This window comes from Triticum dicoccoides, chromosome 5A, assembly GCF_002162155.2.
Source record: "Triticum dicoccoides isolate Atlit2015 ecotype Zavitan chromosome 5A, WEW_v2.0, whole genome shotgun sequence".
In the NCBI taxonomy this organism is placed as follows: domain Eukaryota; kingdom Viridiplantae; phylum Streptophyta; class Magnoliopsida; order Poales; family Poaceae; genus Triticum; species Triticum dicoccoides.
Window position 1 is genome coordinate 284,563,400 of NC_041388.1, and position 27,052 is coordinate 284,590,451.

The window sequence follows — 27,052 nt, forward strand, 5'->3', positions numbered from 1 at the left end:
TTGGGTTGGGCAATGATCTTCATTGTTGCGCGGCCCATGTATTAGGGTGATTGTTGGTAGGAGGGTTGGTTCTACACATTATAGTTCCAATCCTTGTACCAGCTCTCCCCTTCGACAAGATCGTCACCATTGATATGCATATTGCTATGATCCTATACAACTCAGTGCACATCACCATTGACATGCTCATTGCTATGATCCTACACATCACCATTCACATGCACACTGCTATGATCCTACACAACTCAATGCACGTCACATGCATTCACATGTGGTATTGTGTCGTGCCTATGTTCTTCATTGCAGTGTTGTGCCGGTAAGTTGGTCCTTGCCAAAGCTGGTGATGCTAGCTGCTCGAAGGATGCAGAAGAAGGCAACGACTCCAAGAGGCAGAGGTGGAGGCTAACGAAGGTTGGTCACTTCCATGAGGAAAGTAACTCGAACCCACTTCTGCACGGTGCTCTTAGCACCTGTGTTGGATTTACTTCTCATCATCAATGCCTTTTTGTTAGCACCTGGGCACCATCCTACAATATAGCGTTTTGGACATGAACAATGGCTGCAACTAGCAGTTCAGGCTTCGAGATGTCAACTGTAGGGTTACCATGGATGAAGGGTGGCCAGGCTTTGCCATTGCTCACCACCTGCAGATCGTTTACTTCTTGACTTTCAAGGTCCTGAGCCAGGGTGCTTTCAGAGTCACCGTCTTTGAACGTTCTTATGTAGAGGTAGTCATCAAGTGTGGTGAGCACAAGCCAACCTTTTCCATGGTTGATGAGTGAAGACTTTATAATCTTGGTCCGTTAGCCTTGTGGTTTTAATGTTGATGTTTCTACAATAATGTTTATGTGCTACTTCAACTTCAGTAATGCATATGCTTTCTTTAGCAACGTGGTTTAATCTTTTTTTGTATTTTTGCTTTTGTGCCAATATGATTGTGTGTTATTAACCTCACCATTCGAAGAAGGGGTTACCACACCTACGTCAACACGTAACTAAACAGCGGCATGTTGCATCTACGGAGCACATACATGCAACCAACATTGTGTTTGTGTTTCTGCTCTCCTACATCTTGGGGCTTTATGGGACCAAACAACGTGCGGAACATGACCCAGAGGTTGTATCACCCCTAACCAGGCTCCACTGGCCCATTTTCGTGTAAAAGGTGTCGAAATCCATGCGGAGAACCAAACACACTCTTAATTATTACATGTCATAGTTGTTTGAATATGTATACAATTGTGAAGTAGAGAAGAAAAAGGCATAGTTGTGTATACAATTGTGGAGTAGAGAAGAAAAAGAGCAAATTACAAGCATCCAATGTTCTCAAGGGAAAACATAACCATTTTGCTACCTAAAACCTTCTTTCCTCACATCTAAAACTGCTTTTAGGTATGATGTCTACTACACAACCTTCTTCTTGTAGACGTTATTGGGCCTCCAAGTGCAGAGGTTTGTAGGACAGTAGCAAATTTCCCTCAAGTGGATGACCTAAGGTTTATCAATCCATAGGAGGTGTAGGATGAAGATGGTCTCTCTCAAGCAACCCTGCAGCCAAATAACAAAGAGTCTCTTGTGTATCCAACACACCTAATACAATGGTAAATTGTATAGGTGCACTAGTTCGGCGAAGAGATGGTGATACAAGTAGTATATGGATGATAGATAAAGGTTTTTGTAATCTGAAAATATAAAAACAGTAAGGTAACTAATGATAAAAGTGACTACAAACGGTATTGCAATGCTAGGAAACAAGGCCTAGGGTTCATACTTTAACTAGTGCAAGTTCTCTCAACAATAATAACATAATTGGATCATATAACTATCCCTCAACATGCAACAAAGAGTCACTCCAAAGTCACTAATAGCGGAGAGCAAACGAAGAGATTATGGTAGGGTACGAAACCACCTCAAAGTTATTCTTTCCAATCAATCCGTTGGGCTATTCCTATAGGTGTCACAAACAACCCTAGAGTTCGTACTAGAATAACACCTTAAGACACAAATCAACCAAAACTCTAATGTCACCTAGATACTCCAATGTCACCTCAAGTATCCGTGGGTATGATTATACGATATGCATCACACAATCTCAGATTCATCTATTCAACCAACACATAGAACCTCAAAGAGTGCCCCAAAGTTCCTACCGGAGAATCACGACGAAAACGTGCGCCAACACCTATGCATAGGTTCATGGGCGGAACCCGCAAGTTGATCACCAAAACATACATCAAGTGAATCACGTGATAACCCATTGTCACCACAGATACGCACGGCAAGACATACATCAAGTGTTCTCAAATCTTTTAAGACTCAATCCGATAAGATAACTTCAAAGGGAAAACTCAATCCATTACAAGAGAGTAGAGGGGGAGAAACATCATAAGATCCAACTATAGTAGCAAAGCTCGTGATACATCAAGATCGTGCCAAATCAAGAACACGAGAGACAGAGATCAAACACATAGCTACTGGTACATACCCTCAGCCCCGAGGGAGAACTACTCTCTCCTCGTCATGGAGAGCACCGGGATGATGAAGATGGCCACCGGAGAAGGATTGCCCCCTCCGGCAGGGTGCCGGAACGGGTCTAAATTAGCTTTCGGTGGCTACGGAGGCTTCTGGTGGCGGAACTCCCGATCTATTGTGCTCCCCGATCGTTTTAGGGTATATGGGTATATATAAGAGGAAGAAGTACGTCAGGGGAGCCACGAGGGTGGAGGGCGCGCCCAGGGGGGTGGGCGCGCCCCCCTGCCTTGTGGCTTCCTTGTTGATCCCCCGACATGCACTCCAAGTCTCCTGTATTGCTTTCTTTCTAAAAATAAGTTTTGTGAAGTTTCAAGTCAATTGGACTCCGTTTGATTTTCCTTTTCTGCGATACTCTAAAACAAGGAAAAAACAGAAACTGGCACTGGGCTCTGGGTTAATAGGTTAGTCCCAAAAATCATATAAAATAGCACATAAATGCATATAAGTGTTGGAAATATGCCCTAGAGGCAATAATAAATTGATTATTATTATATTTCCTTGTTCATGATAATCGTTTATTATCCATGCTAGAATTGTATTGATAGGAAACTCAGATACATGTGTGGATACATAGACAACACCATGTCCCTAGTAAGCCTCTAGTTGACTAGCTCGTTAATCAATAGATGGTTACGGTTTCCTAACCATGGACATTGGATGTCGTTGATAACGGGATCACATCATTAGGAGAATGATGTGATGGACAAGACCCAATCCTAAGCCTAGCACAAGATCATGTAGTTCGTATGCTAAAGCTTTTCTAATGTCAAGTATCATTTCCTTAGACCATGAGATTGTGCAACTCCCGGATACCGTAGGAGTGCTTTGGGTGTGCCAAACGTCACAACGTAACTGGGTGGCTATAAAGGTACACTACGGGTATCTCTGAAAGTGTCTGTTGGGTTGGCACGAATCGAGATTGGGATTTTGTCACTCCGTGTAAACGGAGAGGTATCTCTGGGCCCACTCGGTAGGACATCATCATAATGTGCACAATGTGATCAAGGGGTTGATCACGGGATGATGTGTTACGGAACGAGTAAAGAGACTTGCCGGTAACGAGATTGAACAAGGTATCGGTATACCGACGATCGAATCTCGGGCAAGTACAATACCGCTAGACAAAGGGAATTGTATACGGGATTGATTGAGTCCTTGACATCGTGGTTCATCCGATGAGATCATCGTGGAACATGTGGGAGCCAACATGGGTATCCAGATCCCGCTGTTGGTTATTGACCGGAGAACATCTCGGTCATGACTACATGTCTCCCGAACCCGTAGGGTCTACACACTTAAGGTTCGATGACGCTAGGGTTATAAAGGAAGCTTGTATGTGGTTACCGAATGTTGTTCGGAGTCCCGGATGAGATCCCGGACGTCACGAGGAGTTCCGGAATGGTCCGGAGGTAAAGATTTATATATAGGAAGTCCTGTTTCGGCCATCGGGGCAAGTTTCGGGGTCATCGGTATTGTACCGGGACCACCGGAAGGGTCCCGGGGGCCCACCGGGTGGGGCCACCTGCCCCGGGGGGGCACATGGGCTGTAGGGGGTGCGCCTTGGCCTACATGGGCCAAGGGCACCAGCCCCTAGAGGCCCATGCGCCAAGATATAGGAAAAAGGGGAGAGTCCTAAAGGGGGAAGGCACCTCCGAGGTGCCTTGGGGAGGATGGACTCCTCCCCCCCTCTTAGCCGCACCCCTTCCTTGGAGGAAGGGGCAAGGCTGCGCCTCCCCCCTCTCCCCTGCCCCTATATATAGTGGAGGGGAGGGAGGGCATCCATACCTGAGCCCTTGGCGCCTCCCTCCCTCCCGTGACACCTCCTCCTCTCCCGTAGGTGCTTGGCGAAGTCCTGCAGGATTGCCACGCTCCTCCATCACCACCACGCCGTTGTGCTGCTGCTGGATGGAGTCTTCTTCAACCTCTCCCTCTCTCCTTGCTGGATCAAGGCGTGGGAGACATCGTCGAGCTGTACGTGTGTTGAACGCGGAGGTGCCGTCCGTTCGGCACTAGGATCATGGTGATCTGAATCACGACGAGTACGACTCCATCAACCCCGTTCACTTGAACGCTTCCGCTTAGCGATCTACAAGGGTATGTAGATGCACTCTCCTTCTACTCATAGCTGGTTTCTCCATAGATAGATCTTGGTGACACGTAGGAAAATTTTGAATTTCTGCTACGTTCCCCAACAGTGGCATCATGAGCTAGGTCTATTGCGTAGATTCTTTGCACGAGTAGAACACAAAGTAGTTGTGGGCGTCGATATTGTTCAATATGCTTGTCGTTACTAGTCTTATCTTGATTCGGCGGCATCGTGGGATGAAGCGGCCCGGACCAACCTTACACGTACGCTTACTGAGACCGGTTCCACCGACAAACATGCACTAGTTGCATAAGGTGGCTGGCGGGTGTCTGTCTCTCCCACTTTAGTCGGATCGGATTCGATGAAAAGGGTCCTTATGAAGGGTAAATAGCAATTGGCATATCACGTTGTGGTTCATGCGTAGGTAAGAAACGTTCTTGCTAGAAACCCATAGCAGCCACGTAAAACATGCAAACAACAATTAGAGGACGTCTAACTTGTTTTTGCAGGGTATGCTATGTGATGTGATATGGCCAAAAAGGATGTGATGAATGATATATGTGATGTATGAGATTGATCATGTTCTTGTAATAGGAATCACGACTTTCATGTCGATGAGTTTGACAACCGGCAGGAGCCATAGGAGTTGTCTTTATTTATTTGTGACCTGCGTGTCAACTTAAACGTCATGTAATTACTTTACTTTATTGCTAACCATTAGCCATAGTAGTAGAAGTAATAGTTGGCGAGGCAACTTCATGAAGACACGATGATGGAGATCATGATGATGGAGATCATGGTGTCATGCCGGTGACGATGATGATCATGGAGCCCCGAAGATGGAGATCAAAAGGAGCAAAGTGATGATGGCCATATCATGTCACTATTTGATTGCATGTGATGTTTATCATGTTTATACATCTTATTTTCTTAGAACGACGGTAGTAAATAAGATGATCCCTTACAACAATTTCAAGAAGTGTTCTCCCCTAACTGTGCACCGTTGCGACAGTTCGCTGTTTCAAAACACCACGTGATGATCGGGTGTTTTATTCAGACGTTCACACACAACGGGTGTTGACGAGCCTAGCATGTACAGACATGGCCTCGGAACACATGCAAACACTTAGGTTGACTTGACGAGCCTAGCATGTACAGACATGGCCTCGGAACACGGAGACCGAAAGGTCGAACATGAGTCGTATAGAAGATACGATCAACATGAAGATGTTCACCGATGATGACTAGTCCGTCTCACGTGATGATCGGACACGGCCTAGTTTGACTCGGATCATGTAATCACTTAGATGACTAGAGGGATGTCTATCTGAGTGGGAGTTCATAAGATGAACTTAATTATCCTGAACATAGTCAAAAGGTTTTTGCAAATTATGTCGTAGCTCACGCTATAGTTCTACTGTTTAGATATGTTCCTAGAGAAAAATTAGTTGAAAGTTGATAGTAGCAATTATGCGGACTAGGTCCGTAAACTGAGGATTGTCCTCATTGCTTCATAGAAGGCTTATGTCCTTAATGCACCGCTCAGTGTGCTGAACCTCGAACGTTGTCTGTGGTTGTTGCGAACATCTGACATACACGTTTTGATAACTACGTGATAGTTCAGTTAAACGGTTTAGAGTTGAGGCACCAAAGACGTTTTTTGAAACGTCGCGAAACATATGAGATGTTTTGAGGGCTGAAATTGGGATTTCAGGCTCGTGCCCATGTCAAGAGGTATAAGACCTCCGATGACTTTCTTAACCTGCAAACTAAGGAGAAAAGCTCAATTGTTGAGCTTGTGCTCAGATTGTCTGAGTACAACAATCACTTGAATCGAGTGGGAGTTGATCTTCCAAATGAGATAGTGATGTTTCTCCAAAGTCATTGCCACCAAGCTGCTAGAGCTTCGTGATGAACTATAACATATCTGGGATAGATATGATGATCCTTGAGGTATTCGCGATGTTTGACACTGCGAAAGTAGAAATCAAGAAGGAGCATCAATTGTTGATGGTTGGTGAAACCACTAGTTTCAAGAAGGGCAAGGGCAAGAAGGGATACTTCATGAAACGGCAAATCAGCTGCTGCTCTAGTGAAGAAACCCAAGGTAAAACCCAAACCCGAGACTAAGTGCTTCTGTAATAAGGGGAACAACCACTAGAGCAGAATTACCCTAGATACTTGGTAGATAAGAAGGCTGGCAAGGTCGATAGAAGTATATTGGATATACATTGTGTTAATGTGTACTTTGCTAGTACTCCTAGTAGCACCAGGGTATTAGATACCGGTTCGGTTGCTAAGTGTTAATAACTCGAAACAAAAGGCTACGGAATAAACGGAGACTAGCTAAAGGTGAGCTGACGATATGTGTTGGAAGTTTTTCCAAGCTTGATATGATCAAGCATCGCACGCTCCCTCTACCAAAGAGATTGGTGTTAAACCTAAATAATTGTTATTTGGTGTTTGCGTTGAGCATAGACATGATTGGATTACGTCTATCGCAATACGGTTATTCATTTAAGGAGAATAATGGTTACTCTGTTTACTTGAATAATACCTTCAATGGTCTTACACCTAAAATGAATGGTTTATTGAATCTCGATCGTAGTGATACACATGTTCATGCCAAAAGATAGTAATGATAGAACCACCTACTTGTGGCACTGCCACGTAAGTCATATCGGTATAAAACGCATGAAGAAGCTCCATATTGATGGATCTTTGGGCTCACTCGTTTTTGAAAAGTTTGAGACATGCGAACCATGTCTATTGGTGTATATGCATGAAGAAACTCCATGCAAATGGACCGTTTTGACTCACTTGATTTTGAATCACTTGGGACATGCAAATCATACCACATGGGCAAGATGACTGAAAAGCCTCGTTTTCAGTAAGATGGAACAAGATAGCAACTTGTTGGAAGTAACACATTTTGATGTGTACAGTCCAATGAGTGCTGAGGCATGCAGTGAATATCGTTATGTTCTTACTTCACAGATGATTCGAGTAGATGTTGAGTATATTTACTTGATGAATCACGAGTCTGAATTATTGAAAGGTTCAAGTAATTTCAGTGTGAATTTGAAAGATCGTCGTGACAAGAGGATAAAAGATCTATGATATGATCATAGAGATGAATATCTGAATCACGAGTTTGGCACAGAATTAAGACATTGTGGAAATTGCTTCACAACTGATACAGCCTGGAACACTATAGTGTGATGGTGTGTCCAAACGTCATAGTTGCACCCTATTGGATATGGTGCATACCATGATGTCTCTTATCGAGTTACCACTATCGTTCATGGGTTAGGCATTAGAGACAACCACATTCACTTTAAATAGGGCACCACATAATTTCGTTGAGACGACACCGTATGAACTATGGTTTGGAGAAACCTAAGTTGCCGTTTCTTGAAAGTTTGGGGCTGCGACGCTTATGTGAAAAGGTTTCAGGTTGATAAGCTCGAACCCAAAGCAGATAAAATGCATCTTCATAGGACACCCAAAAACAGTTGGGTATACCTCCTAATTCAGATCCGAAAGCAATATGAATTGTTTCTAGAATCGGGTCCTTTCTCGAGGAAAGGTTTCTCTCGAAAAGTTGAGTGGGAGGATGGTGGAGACTTGATGAGGTTATTGAACCGTCACTTCAACAAGTGTGTAGCAGGGCACAGGAAGTTGTTCCTGTGGCACGTACACCAACTGAAGTGGAAGCTTATGATAGTGATCATGAAACTTCGGATCGAGTCACTACCAAACCTCGTGGGATGACAAGGATGCGTACTACTTCAGAGTGGTACGTAATCCTGTCTTGGAAGTCATGTTGCTAGACAACAATGAACCTACAAGCTATGGAGAAGCGATGGTGGGCCCGGATTCCGATAAATGGCTCAAGGCCATAAAACCCGAGAGAGGATCCATGTATGAAAACAAAGTGTAGACTTTGGAAGAACTACTTGATGGTCGTAAGGCTGTTAGGTACATATGGTTTTTGAAAGGAAGACAGACAATGATGGTAAGTGTCACCATTGAGAAAGCTCGACTTGTCGTTAAGATGTTTTTCGACAAGTTCAAGGAGTTGACTACGATGAGACTTTCTCACTCGTAGCGATGCTAAGAGTCTGTTGGAATTATATTAGCAATTACTGCATTATTTATGAAATCTTGCAGATAGGATGTCAAAACATTGTTTCCTCGACGATTCTTGAGGAAAGGTTGTACGTGATACAACCGGAAGGTTTTGTCTATCCTGAAATATGCTAATAAGTATGCAAAGCTCCAGCAATCCTTCTGAGGACTGGAGTGAGCATCTCGGAGTTGGAATGTATGCTTTGATGATGATCAAAGATTTTGGGTGTATACAAAGTTTATGAGAAACTTGTATTTCCAAAGAAGTGAGTGGGAGCACTATAGAATTTCTGATGAGTGTATGTTGTTGACATATTAATGATCGGAAATGACGTAGGATTTCTGGAAAGCATATAGGGTTATTTGGAAAGTGTTTTCAATGGAAAACCTGGATTAAGCTACTTGAACATTGAGCATCAAGATCTATAAGGATAGATCAAAACGCTTAATAGTACTTTCAAATGAGCACATGCCTTGACGTGATCTTGAAGGTGTTCAAGATGGATCAGTCAAAGAAGGATTTCTTGCCTGAGTTGTAAGGTATGAAGTTAAGACTTAAAGCTTGACCATGGCAGAATAGAGAGAAAGGAACGAAGGTCGTCCCCTATGCTTAAGACATAGGCTCTACAGTATGCTATGCTGTGTACCGCACCTAAAGTGTGCTTTACCATGAGTCAGTCAAGGGGTACAAGAGTGATCCAAGAATGGATCACAGGACAGCGGTCAAAGTTATCCTTAGTAACTAGTGGACTAAGGAATTTTCTCGATTATGGAGGTGGTAAAGGGGTTCGTCGTAAAGGGTTACGTCGATGCAAGCTTAACACCTATCCGGATAGCTCTGAGTAGAGATACCGGATACGTATAATGGAGCAACAATTTAGAATAGCTCCAAGTAGAACAGTTATTTGGAATAGCTCCAAATAGAACGTGGTAGCTGCATCTAGGAGATGACATAGAGATTTGTAAAGCACACACGGATCTGAAAGGTTCAGACCCGTTGACTATAACCTCTCTCACAAGCATAACATGATCAAACCCAGAACTCTTTGGGTGTTAGTCACATGGGGATGTGATCTTGAGTGTTAATCACATATCGATGTGAACTAGATTATTGACTCTAGTGCAAGTGGGAGACTGTTGGAAATATGCCCTAGAGGCAATAATAAATTGATTATTATTATATTTCCTTGTTCATGATAATCGTTTATTATCCATGCTAGAATTGTATTGATAGGAAACTCAGATACATGTGTGGATACATAGACAACACCATGTCCCTAGTAAGCCTCTAGTTGACTAGCTCGTTAATCAATAGATGGTTACGGTTTCCTAACCATGGACATTGGATGTCGTTGATAACGGGATCACATCATTAGGAGAATGATGTGATGGACAAGACCCAATCCTAAGCCTAGCACAAGATCATGTAGTTCGTATGCTAAAGCTTTTCTAATGTCAAGTATCATTTCCTTAGACCATGAGATTGTGCAACTCCCGGATACCATAGGAGTGCTTTGGGTGTGCCAAACGTCACAACGTAACTGGGTGGCTATAAAGGTACACTACGGGTATCTCTGAAAGTGTCTGTTGGGTTGGCACGAATCGAGATTGGGATTTTGTCACTCCGTGTAAACGGAGAGGTATCTCTGGGCCCACTCGGTAGGACATCATCATAATGTGCACAATGTGACCAAGGGGTTGATCACGGGATGATGTGTTACGGAACGAGTAAAGAGACTTGCCGGTAACGAGATTGAACAAGGTATCGGTATACCGACGATCGAATCTTGGGCAAGTACCATACCGCTAGACAAAGGGAATTGTATACGGGATTGATTGAGTCCTTGACATCGTGGTTCATCCGATGAGATCATCGTGGAACATGTGGGAGCCAACATGGGTATCCAGATCCCGCTGTTGGTTATTGACCGGAGAACATCTCGGTCATGACTACATGTCTCCCGAACCCGTAGGGTCTACACACTTAAGGTTCGATGACGCTAGGGTTATAAAGGAAGCTTGTATGTGGTTACCGAATGTTGTTCGGAGTCCCGGATGAGATCCCGGACGTCACGAGGAGTTCCGGAATGGTCCGGAGGTAAAGATTTATATATAGGAAGTCCTGTTTCGGCCATCGGGGCAAGTTTCGGGGTCATCGGTATTGTACCGGGACCACCGGAAGGGTCCCGGGGGCCCACCGGGTGGGGCCACCTGCCCCGGGGGGGCACATGGGCTGTAGGGGGTGCGCCTTGGCCTACATGGGCCAAGGGCACCAGCCCCTAGAGGCCCATGCGCCAAGATATAGGAAAAAGGGGAGAGTCCTAAAGGGGGAAGGCACCTCCGAGGTGCCTTGGGGAGGATGGACTCCTCCCCCCCTCTTAGCCGCACCCCTTCCTTGGAGGAAGGGGCAAGGCTGCGCCTCCCCCCTCTCCCCTGCCCCTATATATAGTGGAGGGGAGGGAGGGCATTCATACCTGAGCCCTTGGCGCCTCCCTCCCTCCCGTGACACCTCCTCCTCTCCCGTAGGTGCTTGGCGAAGTCCTGCAGGATTGCCACGCTCCTCCATCACCACCACGCCGTTGTGCTGCTGCTGGATGGAGTCTTCCTCAACCTCTCCCTCTCTCCTTGCTGGATCAAGGCATGGGAGACATCGTCGAGCTGTACGTGTGTTGAACGCGGAGGTGCCGTCCGTTCAGCACTAGGATCATCGGTGATCTGAATCATGACGAGTACGACTCCATCAACCCCGTTCACTTGAACGCTTCCGCTTAGCGATCTACAAGGGTATGTAGATGCACTCTCCTTCTACTCGTAGCTGGTTTCTCCATAGATAGATCTTGGTGACACGTAGGAAAATTTTGAATTTCTGCTACGTTCCCCAACAATAAGACATCCAAGGTTGATAATATAATAGCATGGAACAATAAAAAATTATAGATATGTTGGAGATGTATCAGCATCCCCAAGCTTAATTCCTGCTCGTCCTCGAGTAGGTAAATGATAAAAACAGAATTTTTGATGTGGAATGCTACCTAACATATTTATCCATGTAATTCTCTTTAGTGTGGCAAGAATATTCAGATCCATAAGATTCAAGACAAAAGTTTAATATTGATATAAAAATAATAATACTTCAAGCATACTAACAAAGCAATCATGTCTTCTCAAAATAACATGGCCAAAGAAAGCTATCCCTACAAAATCATATAGTCTGGCTATGCTCCATCTTCACCATAAAAAATATTTAAATCATGCACACCCCCGATGACAAGCCAAGCAATTGTTTCATACTTTCGATGTTCTCAAACTTTTTCAATCTTCACGCAATACATGAGCGTGAGCCATGAACGTAGCACTATAGATGGAATAGAATGGTGGTCGTGGAGAAGACAAAAAGGAGAAGATAGTCTCACATCAACTAGGCATATCAACGGGCTATGGAGATGCCCATCAATAGATATCAATGTGAGTGAGTAGGGATTGCCATGCAACGGATGCACTAGAGCTATAAATGTATGAAAGCTCAACAAAAGAAACTAGTGGGTGTGCATCCAACTCGCTTGCTCACGAAGACCTAGGGCATTTTGAGGAAGCCCATCATTGGAATATACAAGCCAAGCTCTATAATGAAAGATTCTCACTAGTATATGAAAGTGGCAACATAGGAGACTCTCTATCATGAAGATCATGGTGCTACTTTGAAGCACAAGTATGGTAAAAGTATAGTAGCATTGCCCCTTCTCTATTTTTCTCTCAATTTTTTTATTTGGGCCTTTATTTTTTTATGGCCTCTTTTTTTTCTCTTTTTTTATTTGGGCTTCTTTGGCCTCTTTTATTTATTTATTTTTCGTCCGGAGTCTCATCCCGACTTGTGGGGGAATCATAGTCTCCATCATCTTTTTCTCACTGGGACAATGCTCTAATAATGATGATCATCACACTTTTATTTACTTTACAACTCATGAATTACAACTCGATTCTTAGAACAAAATATGACCCTATATGAATGCCTCCGGCGGTGTATCGGGATGTGCAATGACTCATGAGTGACATGTATGAAAGAATTATGAACGGTGGCTTTGCCACAAATATGATGTCAACTACATGATCATGCAAAGCAATATGACAATGATGGAGCGTGTCATAATAAACGGGACGGTGGAAAGTTGCATGGCGATATATCTTGGAATGGCTATGAAAATGCCATAATAGGTAGGTATGGTGCCTATTTTGAGGAAGATAAATGGTGGGTTTATGGTACCGGCGAAAGTTGCACGGTACTAGAGAGGCTAGCAATGGTCGAAGGGTGAGAGTGCGTATAATCCATGGACTCAACATTAGTCATACAGAACTCACATACTTATTGTAAAAATCTATTAGTTATCAAAACAAAGTACTACGCGCATGCTCCTAGGGGGATATATTGGCAGGAAAAGACCATCGCTCGTCCCGACCGCCACTCATAAGGAAGACAATCAATAAATAAATCATGCTTCGACTTCGTCACGTAACGATTCACCATACGTGCATGCTACAGGAATCACAACCTTTAACACAAGTATTTCTCAAATTCACAACTACTCAACTAGCATGACTCTAATATCACCATCTCCATATCTCAAAACAATTATCAAGTATCAAACTTCTCTTAGTGTTCAATGCACTTCATATGAAAGTTTTTATTATATCCTTCTTGGATGCCCATCATATTAAGACTAGTTTCATAACCAAAGCAAACTACCATGCTGTTCTAAAGACTCTCAAAATAATATAAATGAAGCACGAGAGATCAATTATTTCTTCAAAATAAAACCATCACCGTGCTCTAAAAAGATATAAGTGAAGCACTAGAGCAAATGACAAACTACTCTGAAAGATATAAGTGAAAATCAATGAGTAGTCGAATAATTATGCAACTATGTGAAGACTCTCTAACATTTAATAATTTCAGATCTTGGTATTTTATTCAAACAGCAAGCAAAACAAAAGAAAATAAAATGACGCTCCAAACAAAACACACATATCATGTGACGAATAAAAATATAGCTCCAAGTAAAGTTACCGATGAATGAAGACGAAAGAGGGGATGCCTTCCGGGGCATCCCCAAGCGTAGGCTCTTGGTTGTCCTTGAATATTACCTTGGGATGCCTTGGGCATCCCCAAGCTTAGGCTCTTGCCACTTCTTATTCCATAGTCCATCGAATCTTTACCCAAAACTTGAAAATTTCACAACACAAAACTTAAAGTAGAAAACTCGTGAGCTCCGTTAGCGAAAGAAAACAAAACACCACTTCAAGGTACTGTAAGGAACTCATTCTTAATTCATATTGGTGTAATATCTACTGTATTTCAACTTCTTTATGGTTCATACCCTCTGATACTACTCATAGATTCATCAAAATAAGCAAACAATACAGAGAAAACAGAATCTGTCAAAAACAGAACAGTCCGTAGTAATCTGGACCAAACGTATACTTCTAGAACTCATAAAATTCTCAAATAAATTGGTGGACCTGAGTAATTTGTCTATTAATCATCTGCAAAAAAATAACTAAATATCACTCTCCAACAAAAAATGGCAGCAATTCTCGTGAGCGCTAAAGTTTCTATTTTTTACAACAAGATCAACAAGACTTCCCCAAGTCCTCCCAAAGGTTCTAGTTGGCACAAACACTAATTGAAACATAAAAACTCAATCATAACAGAGGTTAGATAATTATTTATTACTAAACAGGAGCAAAAAGTAAACAACAAAAATAAAGTTGGGTTGCCTCCCAACAAGCGCTATCGTTTGACGCCCCTAGCTAGGCATGATGATTTCAATGATGCTCACATAAAAGATAAGAATTGAAACATAAAGAGAGCATCATGAAGAATATGACTAGCATATTTAAGTCTAACCCACTTCCTATGCATAGGGATTTTGTGAGCAAACAACTCATGGGAACAATAATCAACTAGCATAGGAAGGCAAAATAAGCATAACTTCAAAACTTTAAGCACATAGAGAGAAAACTTGATATTATTGCAATTCCTACAAGCATATATTCCTCCCTCATAATAATTTTCAGTAGTATCATGAATGAATTCAACAATATAACCTACACCTAGATCATTATTTTCATGATCTATAAGCATAGAAAATTTACTACTCTCCACATAAGCAAATTTCTTCTCATTCGGAATAGTGGGAGTATCATAAGAGACTCGAATACTATAAATTGTTTCCACATTAAAAGAGTAATGTTCAGAAAAGGGGTAACCATAATCATGACAAGTTTTATAAATATAATCACTACTTTTTATAGCATAAGTATCATCACAATAATCATCATAAGTAGGAGGCATGCTATCATCATTATAAATTTGCATATCAAAACTTGGGAGACTAAAAATATCATCTTCATCAAACATAGCATCCCCAAGCTTGGGACAAACATTAATTGTAGCAAATATATTCTCAAAAACATCATCTTCATCAAACATAGCATCCCCAAGCTTGGGCCTTTTCATATCATAAGCATAATCACTCTCATCATTAATAGTATGGATAGCACCAATAGTATAGCAATTATCATATTCTTCCAAGCAAGTGCCAATTTTTTTTTCAAGATAACAAGAAGTATCATTATCTTCCACAATTACATTTTCATGAGGCACAATAGTAATAGGAGCAGCATTATTTGGGGGAAATATCTTTTTATCTCTCTTCCTTTTTTTTTACTTCTTCTTCACCACATCATGTGCGGGTTCAATCCTCTTTTTGGAGCTCCTTATTAATGAGATTGGTTGAATAGGAGGCTCTTCTTCGTTTCCTGATTCATCATAAGAAATAATAGGAGGGTATTGGGAAGTCTCTTCCCTTTCATTAGTATTCTTTTCATTTTCTATTTGTTTTCTTTTCTTTATGTAGTTGGCAATATAAGGATTTTCAATACAATTTACCGCACAATACATATGAATTTCCTCTAGATCAAAACCAAGAAGTTTATAACGGGCAAATTCTGGAAGATGCCCAGTTATATGTTTCATTTCTTCGCAACCCATAAGCAAGCTAAGTTCATTATAATGTGCAAGGGAAATCAACTCATCACAATTTTTGGACACGATTAGATCATGAAACAATTTGCATCGGATAGCTAAATGACCCTGTTCATTGCAAAGTCCACAAGTACGGCCAAGAAAATTTAAATCTTCAGCACAAACATCTACCTTTTCTTGCAACAATTTAGTTTCTAAGTGCTTATGCCTCTTGCAATATCTATCTTCCCTATTTGGTGTGTACTTGCAAACCCAATACACTCCCCAAAAATTGACATGTTTATAGGAGACATTTTCATCATAACTAGTGCAATCATCATTAGTACCATGGATATTCAAGGAGTTCATACTAACAACATTGCAATCATGCTCATCATTCAAAGATTTAGTGCCAAACATTTTAATGCATTCTTCTTCTAACACTTGCGCACAATTTTCCTTTCCATCATACTCACGAAAGATATTAAAAAGATAAAGCGTATGAGACAAACTCAATTCCATTTTTTGTAGTTTTCTTTCATAGACTAAACTAGTGATAAAACAAGAAACAAAAAGATTCGATTGCAAGATCTAAAGATATACCTTCAAGCACTCACCTCCTCGACAACGGCGCCAGAAAAGAGCCTGATGTCTACTACACAACCTTCTTTTTGCAGACGTTGTTGGGCCTCCAAGTGCAGAGGTTTGTAGGACAGTAGCAAATTTCTCTCAAGTGGATAACCTAAGGTTTATCAATCCGTAGGAGGCGTAGGATGAAGATGGTCTCTCTCAAGCAACCTTGTAACCAAATAACAAAGAGTCCCTTGTGTCCCCAACATACCTAATACAATGGTAAATTGTATAGGTGCACTAGTTCGGCGAAGAGATGGTGATACAAGTAGTATATGGATGGTAGATAAAGGTTTTTGTAATCTGAAAATATAAAAACAGAAGGTAACTAATGATAAAAGTGAGCACAAACGGTATTGCAATGCTAGGAAACAAGGCCTAGGGTTCATACTTTCACTAGTGCAAATTCTCTCAACAATAATAACATAATTGGATCATATAACTATCCCTCAACATGCAACAAAGAGTCACTTCAAAGTCACTAATAGCGGAGAGCAAACGAAGAGATTATGGTAGGGTACGAAACCACCTCAAAGTTATTCTTTCCAATCAATCCGTTGGGCTATTCCTATAGGTGTCACAAACAACCCTAGAGTTCGTACTAGAATAACACCTTAAGACACAAATCAACCAAAACTCTAATGTCACCTAGATACTTAAATGTCACCTCAAGTATCCGTGGGTATGATTATACGATATGTATCACACAATCTCGGATTCATCTATTCAACCAACACATAGAACCTCAAAGAGTGCCCCAAAGTTCCTACCGGAGAATCACGACGAAAACGTGCACCAACACCTATGCATAGGTTCATGGGCGGAACCCGCAAGTTGATCACCAAAACATACATCAAGTGAATCACGTGATAACCCATTGTCACCACAGATACGCACGGCAAGACATACATCAAGTGTTCTCAAATCTTTTAAGACTCAATCCGATAAGATAACTTCAAAGGGGAAACTCAATCCATTACAAGAGAGTAGAGGGGGAGAAACATCATAAGATCCAACTATAGTAGCAAAGCTCGCGATACATCAAGATCGTGCCAAATCAAGAACACGAGAGACAGAGATCAAACACATAGCTACTGGTACATACCCTCAGCCCCGAGGGAGAACTACTCCCTCGTCGTCATGGAGAGCACCGGGACGATGAAGATGGCCACCGGAGAAGGATTGCCCCCTCCGGCAGGGTGCCGGAACGGATCTAGATTGACTTTTGGTGGTTCGGAGGCTTCTGGCGGCGGAACTCCCGATCTATTGTGCTCCCCGATCGTTTTAGGGTATATGGGTATATATAGGAGGAAGAAGTACGTCAGGGGAGCCACGAGGCGCCCACGAGGGTGGAGGGCGCGCCAGGGGGGTGGACGCGCCCCTGCCTCGTGGCTTTCTCGTTGATCCCCCGACGTGCACTCCAAGTTTCCTGTATTGCTTTCTTTTCAAAAATAAGTTCAGTGAAGTTTCAGGTCAATTGGACTCCGTTTGATTTTCCTTTTCTGCGATACTCTAAAACAAGGAAAAAACAGAAACTGGCACTGGGCTCTGAGTTAATAGATTAGTCCCAAAAATCATATAAAATAGCATATAAATGCATATAAAACATACAAGGTTGATAATATAATAGCATGAAACAATCAAAAATTATAGATACGTTGGAGACGTATCAAGGTATCCAAGATGGGTCTACTATTATGCTCTCAAGGGAAAACTCAGAGCAACGCCATTGTCCGTGGACTAGGAATCCGAAACTTTGTTGGGTCTGTCGGGGCCTGGGAATCATTTTCTGGACAATATCAGACCTACATCAGTATTATTCATATTGTCAAAAAAACATACACAAGTATATTCATCATTATTTGGCATCACAGATGTTTAGAGGTTGTTTGGATTGCAACCCCGATTCGCTTGGCCAAATATTTGGCATTGACCACAGCATAGGCGTCTGTTTGGATAGCGTCTGATTATTTGACTCGCCCTCGGCGCCACAGCTCCTCCCCAAATTACTGGCTAGCCTATCGTTGCGAGGGCAACTTTTGGCAGCTCCTCCCCAAATTATTGGCTAGCCCATTGTTGGCAGGGCAACTTTGATCCAAACGGACCCTTTACTCGATAAAACTTTTTAAAAAATAACTTAGAGAACATCTACGTTCCTTGTATTTTGAGAAGGAGGAAGCGCAACTGGTAACACTTCATTAAATTGAAACATTAGTTAAGTCATTTGGAGTACACATAAAATTTACCAACCAAAGGACAATATCTGAGAACTCGACTAACTGAAATTTTGATGCGTTATTAGCTCGCTTGACTTAATATGCGTATATGCCCACACCCTTATCTAGTCTCAAAGCCATTAGAAAAAATAACCTAAGAGCATCTCCAGCCGCATCCCAAACACGTTCCCCAGGCGATTTTTTAGCGTTGGCGAACGAAATTTGGCTCAGTCACGTCCCTAGGAGCCCTTTTTCGTCGGATTGGGCCGAAATTAGGGCCGGCGGACCCAGGTCGAACCCAACGCGCTGGGGGATGCTGGCGCGAGCGTTTTTGGCATGAACTAACCGCGGGCCCGCGCGTCAGCGACAGTTGCCTCGTCGTCCTCAAACCGCCTCGGTTTCCTACGGGGGAATCAATGCCAAGGCTGCCGCCGGTCAGCCTTCCATTGATTCCTCACGGACGGCGCTTCCTCACGGGTGGCGCGGCGATGCCCCCCTCCCGCCACGCGTACACACGGTGCCCGGTTATAAAAGCGACGCCTAGCTCTTGCCTCTGGCCACACCCTGCCGTGCTCTGCCTCCCTCTCCCCGTGCGCACCTGCCGCCGACGATCCTCCCCTCTCTTCCCAAGCCGAGCATCGACAATGGGCGAGCGTTTCCCCGGCGACACGGCGACGGCCAACGGCTTTGGCCGCCGCTCGCTGAACGCGTGGGAGGCGTACCTCCTCTTCGAGGCGATCATCCCGGCGTCGCCCGATATGCGTGCAGGGCCGAGAGGGTGGAGGCTCAGCGCCGGTGGCGTCCCCATTCCCCCGGTGCCCAACGTCAACGCGTGTGCGGACTACTTCGCCGACGAGGTCGACCGCGTGTGGGCGTCGCTAACGGAGGAGTAGCGCACCCTCCCGCAGTACGCCGCCGACAACCACGCGACGTGGGCGGCGTACTTTCACCATCGGCAGGAGCGGCGGCTAGCCTCCACCAACGGGGCGCCAGTGGTGGGGGCGTCAAGAACAACGAGGGGCGTCGCCTGTGGTGGGGCGCCCCCGACCGCACGCTGCACGAGGTTCTCCAGCACCTCGAGGGCGGCAACCACCCGCCGCTGACCTACCCTGCCACGGCCGCCGCCCCAGTCCCCCGCCGAAGCGCCGGGCAATGGATGCCCAGGAGGTTTGGCTCCTTCTCGTCCTCGTCCTCCCACTCCTCTTCTCACTCCTCCGGCTCGCCAGCGGTGTTCGGCGTCAAGGTCGAGCCCGCAGCGGAGACGCCGCTCGGCCGGCGCACCCGCAGCGCTGGCATCATCATCAACGAGGGTGGCGGGCGCGGGTCCTCCTCAGTTCCTCCCCGCTATGTCAAACCGAAGACGGAGCCGGGGCTCGCCGTCGTGAAGACGGAGCCAGGGCTCGCCGGCGGCGTCAAAGAGGAGCTCGCCAACGCGGCGGCCCTGAAGTGGGCGCGTGAAGACTCGACGCGGACGGAGCTGGAGAGCCAGCGTCACGCCTACGAGCAGTTCGCCGCTCAGCGTCGTGGCCGCGACGAGGGAGACGTCGTCGTCCTCGACGACAGCGACGATGATGTGCCGCCGCCGCCGGTCCACCAAGGCGATGCCAGAAAGGGGCGGCCGCGTCAAAGAGGAGAAGGCCGACGAGGGCGGCGGCGAGGATGGCGACGACTTCACCGCGCTCACGGCGTTCTTCAACCCGTGATAGTAGTTGCGGCCGTTTTTTTTTAAAAAAACTTTGTTATGTAATGCCATGTTTGTCCAGTTTATTATGTAATCGTCGAACTTTAGCTGAATATTTGTCCAGTTTACCAAATTTTAGCCGAGTTTCTTTTTTTCTAAACCGCCTTCTGGTGGTGACCCTAAGGCCGACGGCTGGGAACCCGAAAAACCCCACGCCAAGTTTAGCGTCGGCTCGCCCCCAGGCAGCGATTTTACATGCCCCCGGGGGGCCAACAGCTGAAGAACCTGAAAAACCCCACGCCAAGTTTAGCGTCGGCTCGCCCCCAGGCAGCGATTTTACATGCCCCCGGGGGGCCAACAGCTGAAGATGCTCTAAAAGGATGTACGCCGAAGAGATTATATCTTAACAACTGAAGCAGCTGCGCAGGCGCACTTCTCTTTGAAATATATCTTTTGTTCATCAAACAGTACAGCAGTACTTCACATAACGGGTGCAGGTGTATTTTCAACATTTCTGTAACTACAGCTCTGCCATCTGCCATCATTCTCCCAGAGAAGAAAACAACCACTACTTCCTCCATCCGGAATTACTTTTCGCTTTAGTTCTAGATACATCCATTTCCTATGTTTTTAAGGCGACGCCTTGCTTTAAGGCGCTGGGGGGGCGCTTCGACGCCTAGGCGACGCCTAGGCGCCTAAAGCGCAAAGCGCTGGGGGGGCGCCTCGACGCCTAGGCGTCGCCTAGGCGTCGCCTTACGGACGCCTTTAAAACATAGTCCATTTCTATCCATTTCTGCAACAATTAATTCAGGACGGAGGAAGTTCATGATTAAAAATAATTGGGAATCTATGTACCATTATATACAGAGTAATATTTTGGAATTATTTAACGGCAATCAACAGAACAAAGATAACAGATCTGTATTCAAGAGTTCTCATCTCGTCACATCTTGCTATTCTTTTATTTTGAAACTCACTTATATTAGAACATACAGTACTAGAGAAATTGTGCTTTCTTAGACTAGTGGAACCTTAAGAGGTGCAAAAGAAGGCTTTGCTGACTAGAATGGATCTCCCAAGTCCGTACTTCAAACGCTTAAACTGCAGGAAAGAGTTCACTCCCCACCATGACATTGGTGGAGTAACTTTCCATGGAAGTTAAACTGCGGACTAAAGTCACTACCAAGGAAAAACAGCTCAATATACTTTAAACTAACGCATTAAATAGCAAAAGAGAATTCACAGTTTGATGTTGGTAACCGTAACATATACCAAAAATCCTACAAAAGATCAAATTTTTGTCATGCAAATGTGTTGTAACATGTTCTCCAGCTCACCCTAGTTATGCAAAAAGGCATGTAAGAGATGTATTCATCACCCAATCCTACATTGATTCAGAACTAGACATCAAAGAAATTGGTACAAATCGGCTAAATCAAAATCATACTCCCTCCGTTTCTAAATATAAGTCTTTCTAGAGATTTCAATATGGACTACATATGGATGTCTATAGACATACACCCTCCGTTCCAAAATAGTTGACTCAACTTCGTATTAAGTCTAGTACAAAGTTGGGTCATCTATTTTGGAACGGAGGGAGTATTTTAGAGTGTAGATTCACTCATTTTGCTCCGTATGTAGTCCATGTTGGAATCTCTAAAAAGACTTATATTTAGAAACAAAGGGAGTAGTATAGATCATCATCTTCAACTCAAAACCAATTATATAGAGAGCTACCATGTCTGCAACAATAAATCAGCTGACATCAAATCAGACTTTTAGAAATGTTGACCAAATATATGTGTCAGTACCGATTTTACTACGTGTCTATGGCACATGAATTTGCAGGAAAACTGAAATACAAGCATAGAAACATCTGAGTTCTGCATAAACCTGCATAAGTTATCCCACCCAATAGCCTTTTACCACCTGATTACTGAAGAGCTTTATACAAGGCCAATCTTGATATAACTTCCTGCTTTACAGGCTCCATTACTGCAATATTATAGTTATGATATGCTAAAGCTACCTTGCAATACTACATAGAAATGACAAAAGCCTGAGTAATACTACTTGAAAGATTCTTATTAAATATGCACAAATTACTGATTTCAAGGCAACACCATTTATGCATATATGGATAGTTCAGCCACTGACAAACAGTAATACGCAAATATGTTACACATATTAAGAATCATGCTTAAAATGCAACAACCATTTGACAAGACAAATAACAAAGGACAAGCACTGTTGCAAACACCGATGAGTACAATTTACCGCTTCAGCGCTCCTCTTTAGCCCCTCTTATGCTCCCTGCTCTTCTCTCCAGAGCGACTTGCCCCCTGCGGACAATGTCGCTCATCCTCACCCAATCCATGGCTTTCTGACCTCTTGTGGCTCTTCTGTTTACTGGATCGCTTCCTTTCATGTGGGGATTCGCTCCCATCACTGTCACTACCAGATGCATCCCTCCGGTGATGACGCCTCTTATGGTGGCGGTGATGCCTCCTCTCTTCCCCTCCAGATTCATCATCCTCTGATGAGTCATCCTTCCGGCGGTGCGTCCTCCGCCTCTTCCTATCTTTCCTACTCTTCATGTGCCTCTTCCTGTCAGAGTCACTCTCGCTATCCTCATCTGAGGATCTGTGCTTCTTCCGCCTATTCTTCTTCTTGTCCTTGGTTCTCTCCTCCTCCGAATCGTCCTCACTGTCACTCTTCCTGCTCCTCCTGTGCTTCGATCTTCCCCTGCTCTTGCTCTTATGGCGGCTTGTCTTCTTGTCCTCCTCCCCTGACCGCTTCCCTCCACGGCTCTTGGCACGCTCCCGTTCAGCAATTATCTTCTCCAGCTCGGGATCAATATCAGAATCAGAGGAATCGCTGTCAATCTCATCCTCATCTTCCTCGTCAGAACCCTCCTCGTCAGCGTCTCTGGCACCAGAGGCTTTCTTCGTGATCTCCTCGAACTTGGCCTTGGCCTGCGCGGCGGACAGCATGCCAGCTTGGATGTCGTCGTCCATGGCAAGCTCCTTGACAGAAAGGAAGTTGCGGCACTGGAAAGTGAGATGGCCAACACGGCCGCACTTCTTGCAGGCGCCCCGGGTCTCGTCGGAGTTGGATCCGGTGACGCGGGCGAGCGCGAGGAGGCCCTGGAAGCTGGTGTAGGCGTTCTCCGACGAGGCCCCGGGGTCCGAGGAGGGAGGCGCGGCGGCTTCGGCGGCGGCGTTGGCTGCCGCGGCTGCGGCGTTGGCGGAGACGGAGGAGGAGGGGGCCTGCTGCTTGTTGTTCTCGGGGGCGTAGGGGTCGTAGCCGATGGCGCTCTGCCAGATGCCGTGCGTCTGCAGCGCCGCGCTGCTGTGCACGCGGTTGTTCGCCGGCATGCGAACGCGCCCCGCCGTCGCCGGCATCTTCGGTAGCCCGGGTTAGGGTTAGGGCTCGGTGGGTGGGTGGGGAATCGGGGATGTCTTTCGATCGACGAGAATCGGGTGGAGGTCAAAGAGGAGTGGCCGACTCGTGTACTACTCTCTGGACAGATCTATAGGCGTCATATGCGGATGGGCCGACGTGGAGTTAGGCCGAATTCTATTTGGGCTTGTATAACGTGCCAGACCGCTCTTCGCATTTAGGCCCAGTTCAGTTCATAGGAAATGAGCAGAAATAAGAAATTCCACAGGAACACTGTTCTATAGTAAACACTAGCAAATATGCCCGTTCGTTGCAACGGGAGAAAAATAGCTTTGTGTTGTCCTACTAAAAAACACAATGCGCCAATCGAAAGAATGGGGACATAATAGAACTTTCCAGAATTCTTGAGCACCAACGTTGACCGGTTTGTCCAAATTTGAATAATCATTGAAGACACATAGAATTGGTTGAAAAATGAAATGATACAAAGTTCATTACCATTCAATAAAATGGCGCATTTCTTTTCACTTCAAGTTTATTAATTAACATTGTAAAATTGAGATGAATTAAAAATTTACAGAATTCTCGGGCATGAATGTTCACAGGACCGAGGTTGTTATATTTGAAAAATAACGAATTTTTTTATAGAACTATTTTTCATGTTGTTCATTGACTTAGAAATAACAATTACTAAATTATCGAGAAATAGCTCATTGATATTACTTTGTGCTATTTTAAAATAATCTAGAAAAAAAGTTTGCATAGGTCATTATCAAAGTTAGAGAAATTTGCAAATTCTGAACCTAAAGAAATTATTACAAAAAATTTCATTTGTGATATTTTTGTTCTGAGCGTATCTAATGAATTAAGGAAAACAATATCCTGAAGTTTCAAAGAAATACACAAGCTTTGATGTTTTTATCCTTTTTTTTTTGCCCACATTGTAAACATCTACAAGACTTCACATCATTCCATGAGAAGTCGATACAATAACTAAGAAAAACATGTACTCCTACAAACACAGAGATGTTAAAATTTAGCACAACAAAATTCTAATTATCCATATGGTTACTAAGAACAAATATTTTTTCCACATAATTTGACATCCACAATTTTTCTGCTGGTCTATCCTAACACTAATTTATTTATTGTCGAAAGTAACCCGTACATATATAGCATCTAAGCATCCAAATTAACCCTATCTATTTATATCCACCTATAAATAATTTTTTTAACATGTTTGCTTAGGGCATCTCCAGCCGCGCCCCCAACAGGGCCCCCCAGGCCACTTTTTCGGCGCCGGCGCCGAAAAAACGGCCCAGTCGCGCCCCAGGATGCCGAAAATCGCCGGTTCGGACTTTTTTTCCGCCCGGCTGTCACAGGCCGAACCCGGCGCGCTGGGGAGCAGTTGGGGGCTCCGGCGCTAGGGAAAAGCACACCTGGCCCACACCGACAGGGGAAAAGTCAAGGTTTTCTTCCCCCGACTCGCCTCGCACCCCCCGCGCCCTCGGCCACCACTAGCTATATCCCGGCGACGACCGCCGCCCTACTCCGCTAGATAGCCATTCCCCGCCGGAAAATAGCAGCCCTTCGCCGCGGCAGCCCCTCCCACAGTAGCTGGGCGTTTCCGGCAGCCGTTTCGGCCGCGGAGGCGCGGTTTAACGGCGGATACATGCCCACCGAACGCAAGGTGTTCGGCGTTTTGCCTGCCTCGGCGATGGACTCGGATGAGGAGGAAGAGCTCGCCGCGCTGCTGGAGGAGGAAGCCGCGGCCGACGTCCAGGAAGAAGAGCATCTCATGGTGCTCGCGGCCCTCGCCCAGCTGCTGGCGAGCAATGAAAAGCCGCGACGAGGTGGCTCAGCGCCGGGGCGAATGAAAGCAAAGAACCGGCATTGTCTCCAAGGCTACTGCATGCTCTACTCCGACTACTTCGCCGATGCTCCACTTCATGGCGAGAGAACATTTTGGCGCCGTTATCGGATGAGCCGAAAGCTCTTCCTCAGGATTGTGAATTCCATCCGGGAGTTCGACAACTACTTCAAGTGCAAGATGGATTGCACTGGCGCTCTTGGATTCACCTCCATCCAGAAGTGCACGACAGCGATGAGGATGCTTGCATATGGAGCTCCCGGTGATTCACTCGACGACTATGGGCGCATGGCCGAGTCCACCAGCATAGAGTGTTTCTACAAGTCCTGTCGGGCAGTGGTGGCAGTGTTTGGGCCACAATACTTGAGAACACCCAATGCGGAAGACACTGCTCGGATCCTAGCCCAGAATGCAGCAAGAGGATTTCCTGGGATGCTTGGAAGCATCGACTGCATGCATTGGAAATGGAAGAATTTCCCATTTGGTTGGCAGGGGATGTACAAAGGCGCCAAAGGCGGTTGCAGTGTGGTGCTTGAGGCGGTAGCCACATAGGACCTCTGAATTTGGCACTCCTTCTTTGGTATGCCAGGAACTCACAATGACATCAACGTGCTGCAGTGCTCTCCTGTTTTTGCCAAGCTCGTTGAGGGCCATTCTCCTCCGGTGAACTTCGAGATCAATGTGCACCAATACAACAATGGGTACTATCTAGCTGACGACATCTATCCGAGATGGTCGACATTTGTGAAGACGATCTCAAACCCTGTGGCAGGAGGTAAGAACGCCTGGTTTGCGAAGCTTCAGGAGGCTTGCAGGAAGGATGTCGAGTGGGCATTTGGTGTGCTCCAATCTCGATTTGCTGTTGTTCGGTACCCCGCTCAGACCTGGTCCAAAGATCAAATGTGGGAGATTATGACTTGCCGTGTCATCTTGCACAACATGATCATCGAGAGCGAGCAAGAAGACCAAGTGTTTGACACTGAACCATACTACAGGCAGGGTCCTCTAACCGAAGTTGATCACCAGCTACCGGCAACTTGGACTGCCTATCTCAGTATGCGTCAGGAGATCCGAGACCCACAGGTGCATCATCAACTGCAGAAAGATCTGATTGAGCACCTATGGAGGCTCAAGGGGGACGCCGTGTGATGAAATACGAGTTTTTATTTGTTGAACTATATAATTTGTATTGAACTATTTGTTGTTGTACTATTTTGTTGAAGTATTTGATTTTTCTGTGATGAAATATGTGATAAGAAATAATTGTGTTGATAATTGAACGCCGAGACACGGCGAAACCACACCGAATATGGGCCTATTCTCGCCCATATGGGCCCTTTATTCGCCAAAATTGGGCTGCAAAGTGGGCCAATTTCGGCGCCTGGGGGCGAGCTGGGGGCGACGACTGGGCGCAAAACCGCCCCCAGCGCCGATTGTATCGCCGGCTCGCCCCCAGGGGGCGATTTTTATGCGTCCTTGGGGG

The 27,052-nt window shown here is 44.9% G+C and overlaps 1 protein-coding gene across 1 annotated transcript; it reads right to left on the reverse strand.

Moving 5' to 3' along the window:
* Nucleotides 1-22,364: 22,364 nt before the first annotated feature.
* LOC119301056 (CAX-interacting protein 4-like) lies at nucleotides 22,365-23,796 on the reverse strand. The gene has a single exon (XM_037577957.1). It carries the CDS (start codon nucleotides 23,699-23,701, stop codon nucleotides 22,592-22,594), a length of 1,110 nt encoding a protein of 369 aa, XP_037433854.1. The 5' UTR covers nucleotides 23,702-23,796; the 3' UTR covers nucleotides 22,365-22,591.
* Nucleotides 23,797-27,052: the final 3,256 nt, after the last annotated feature.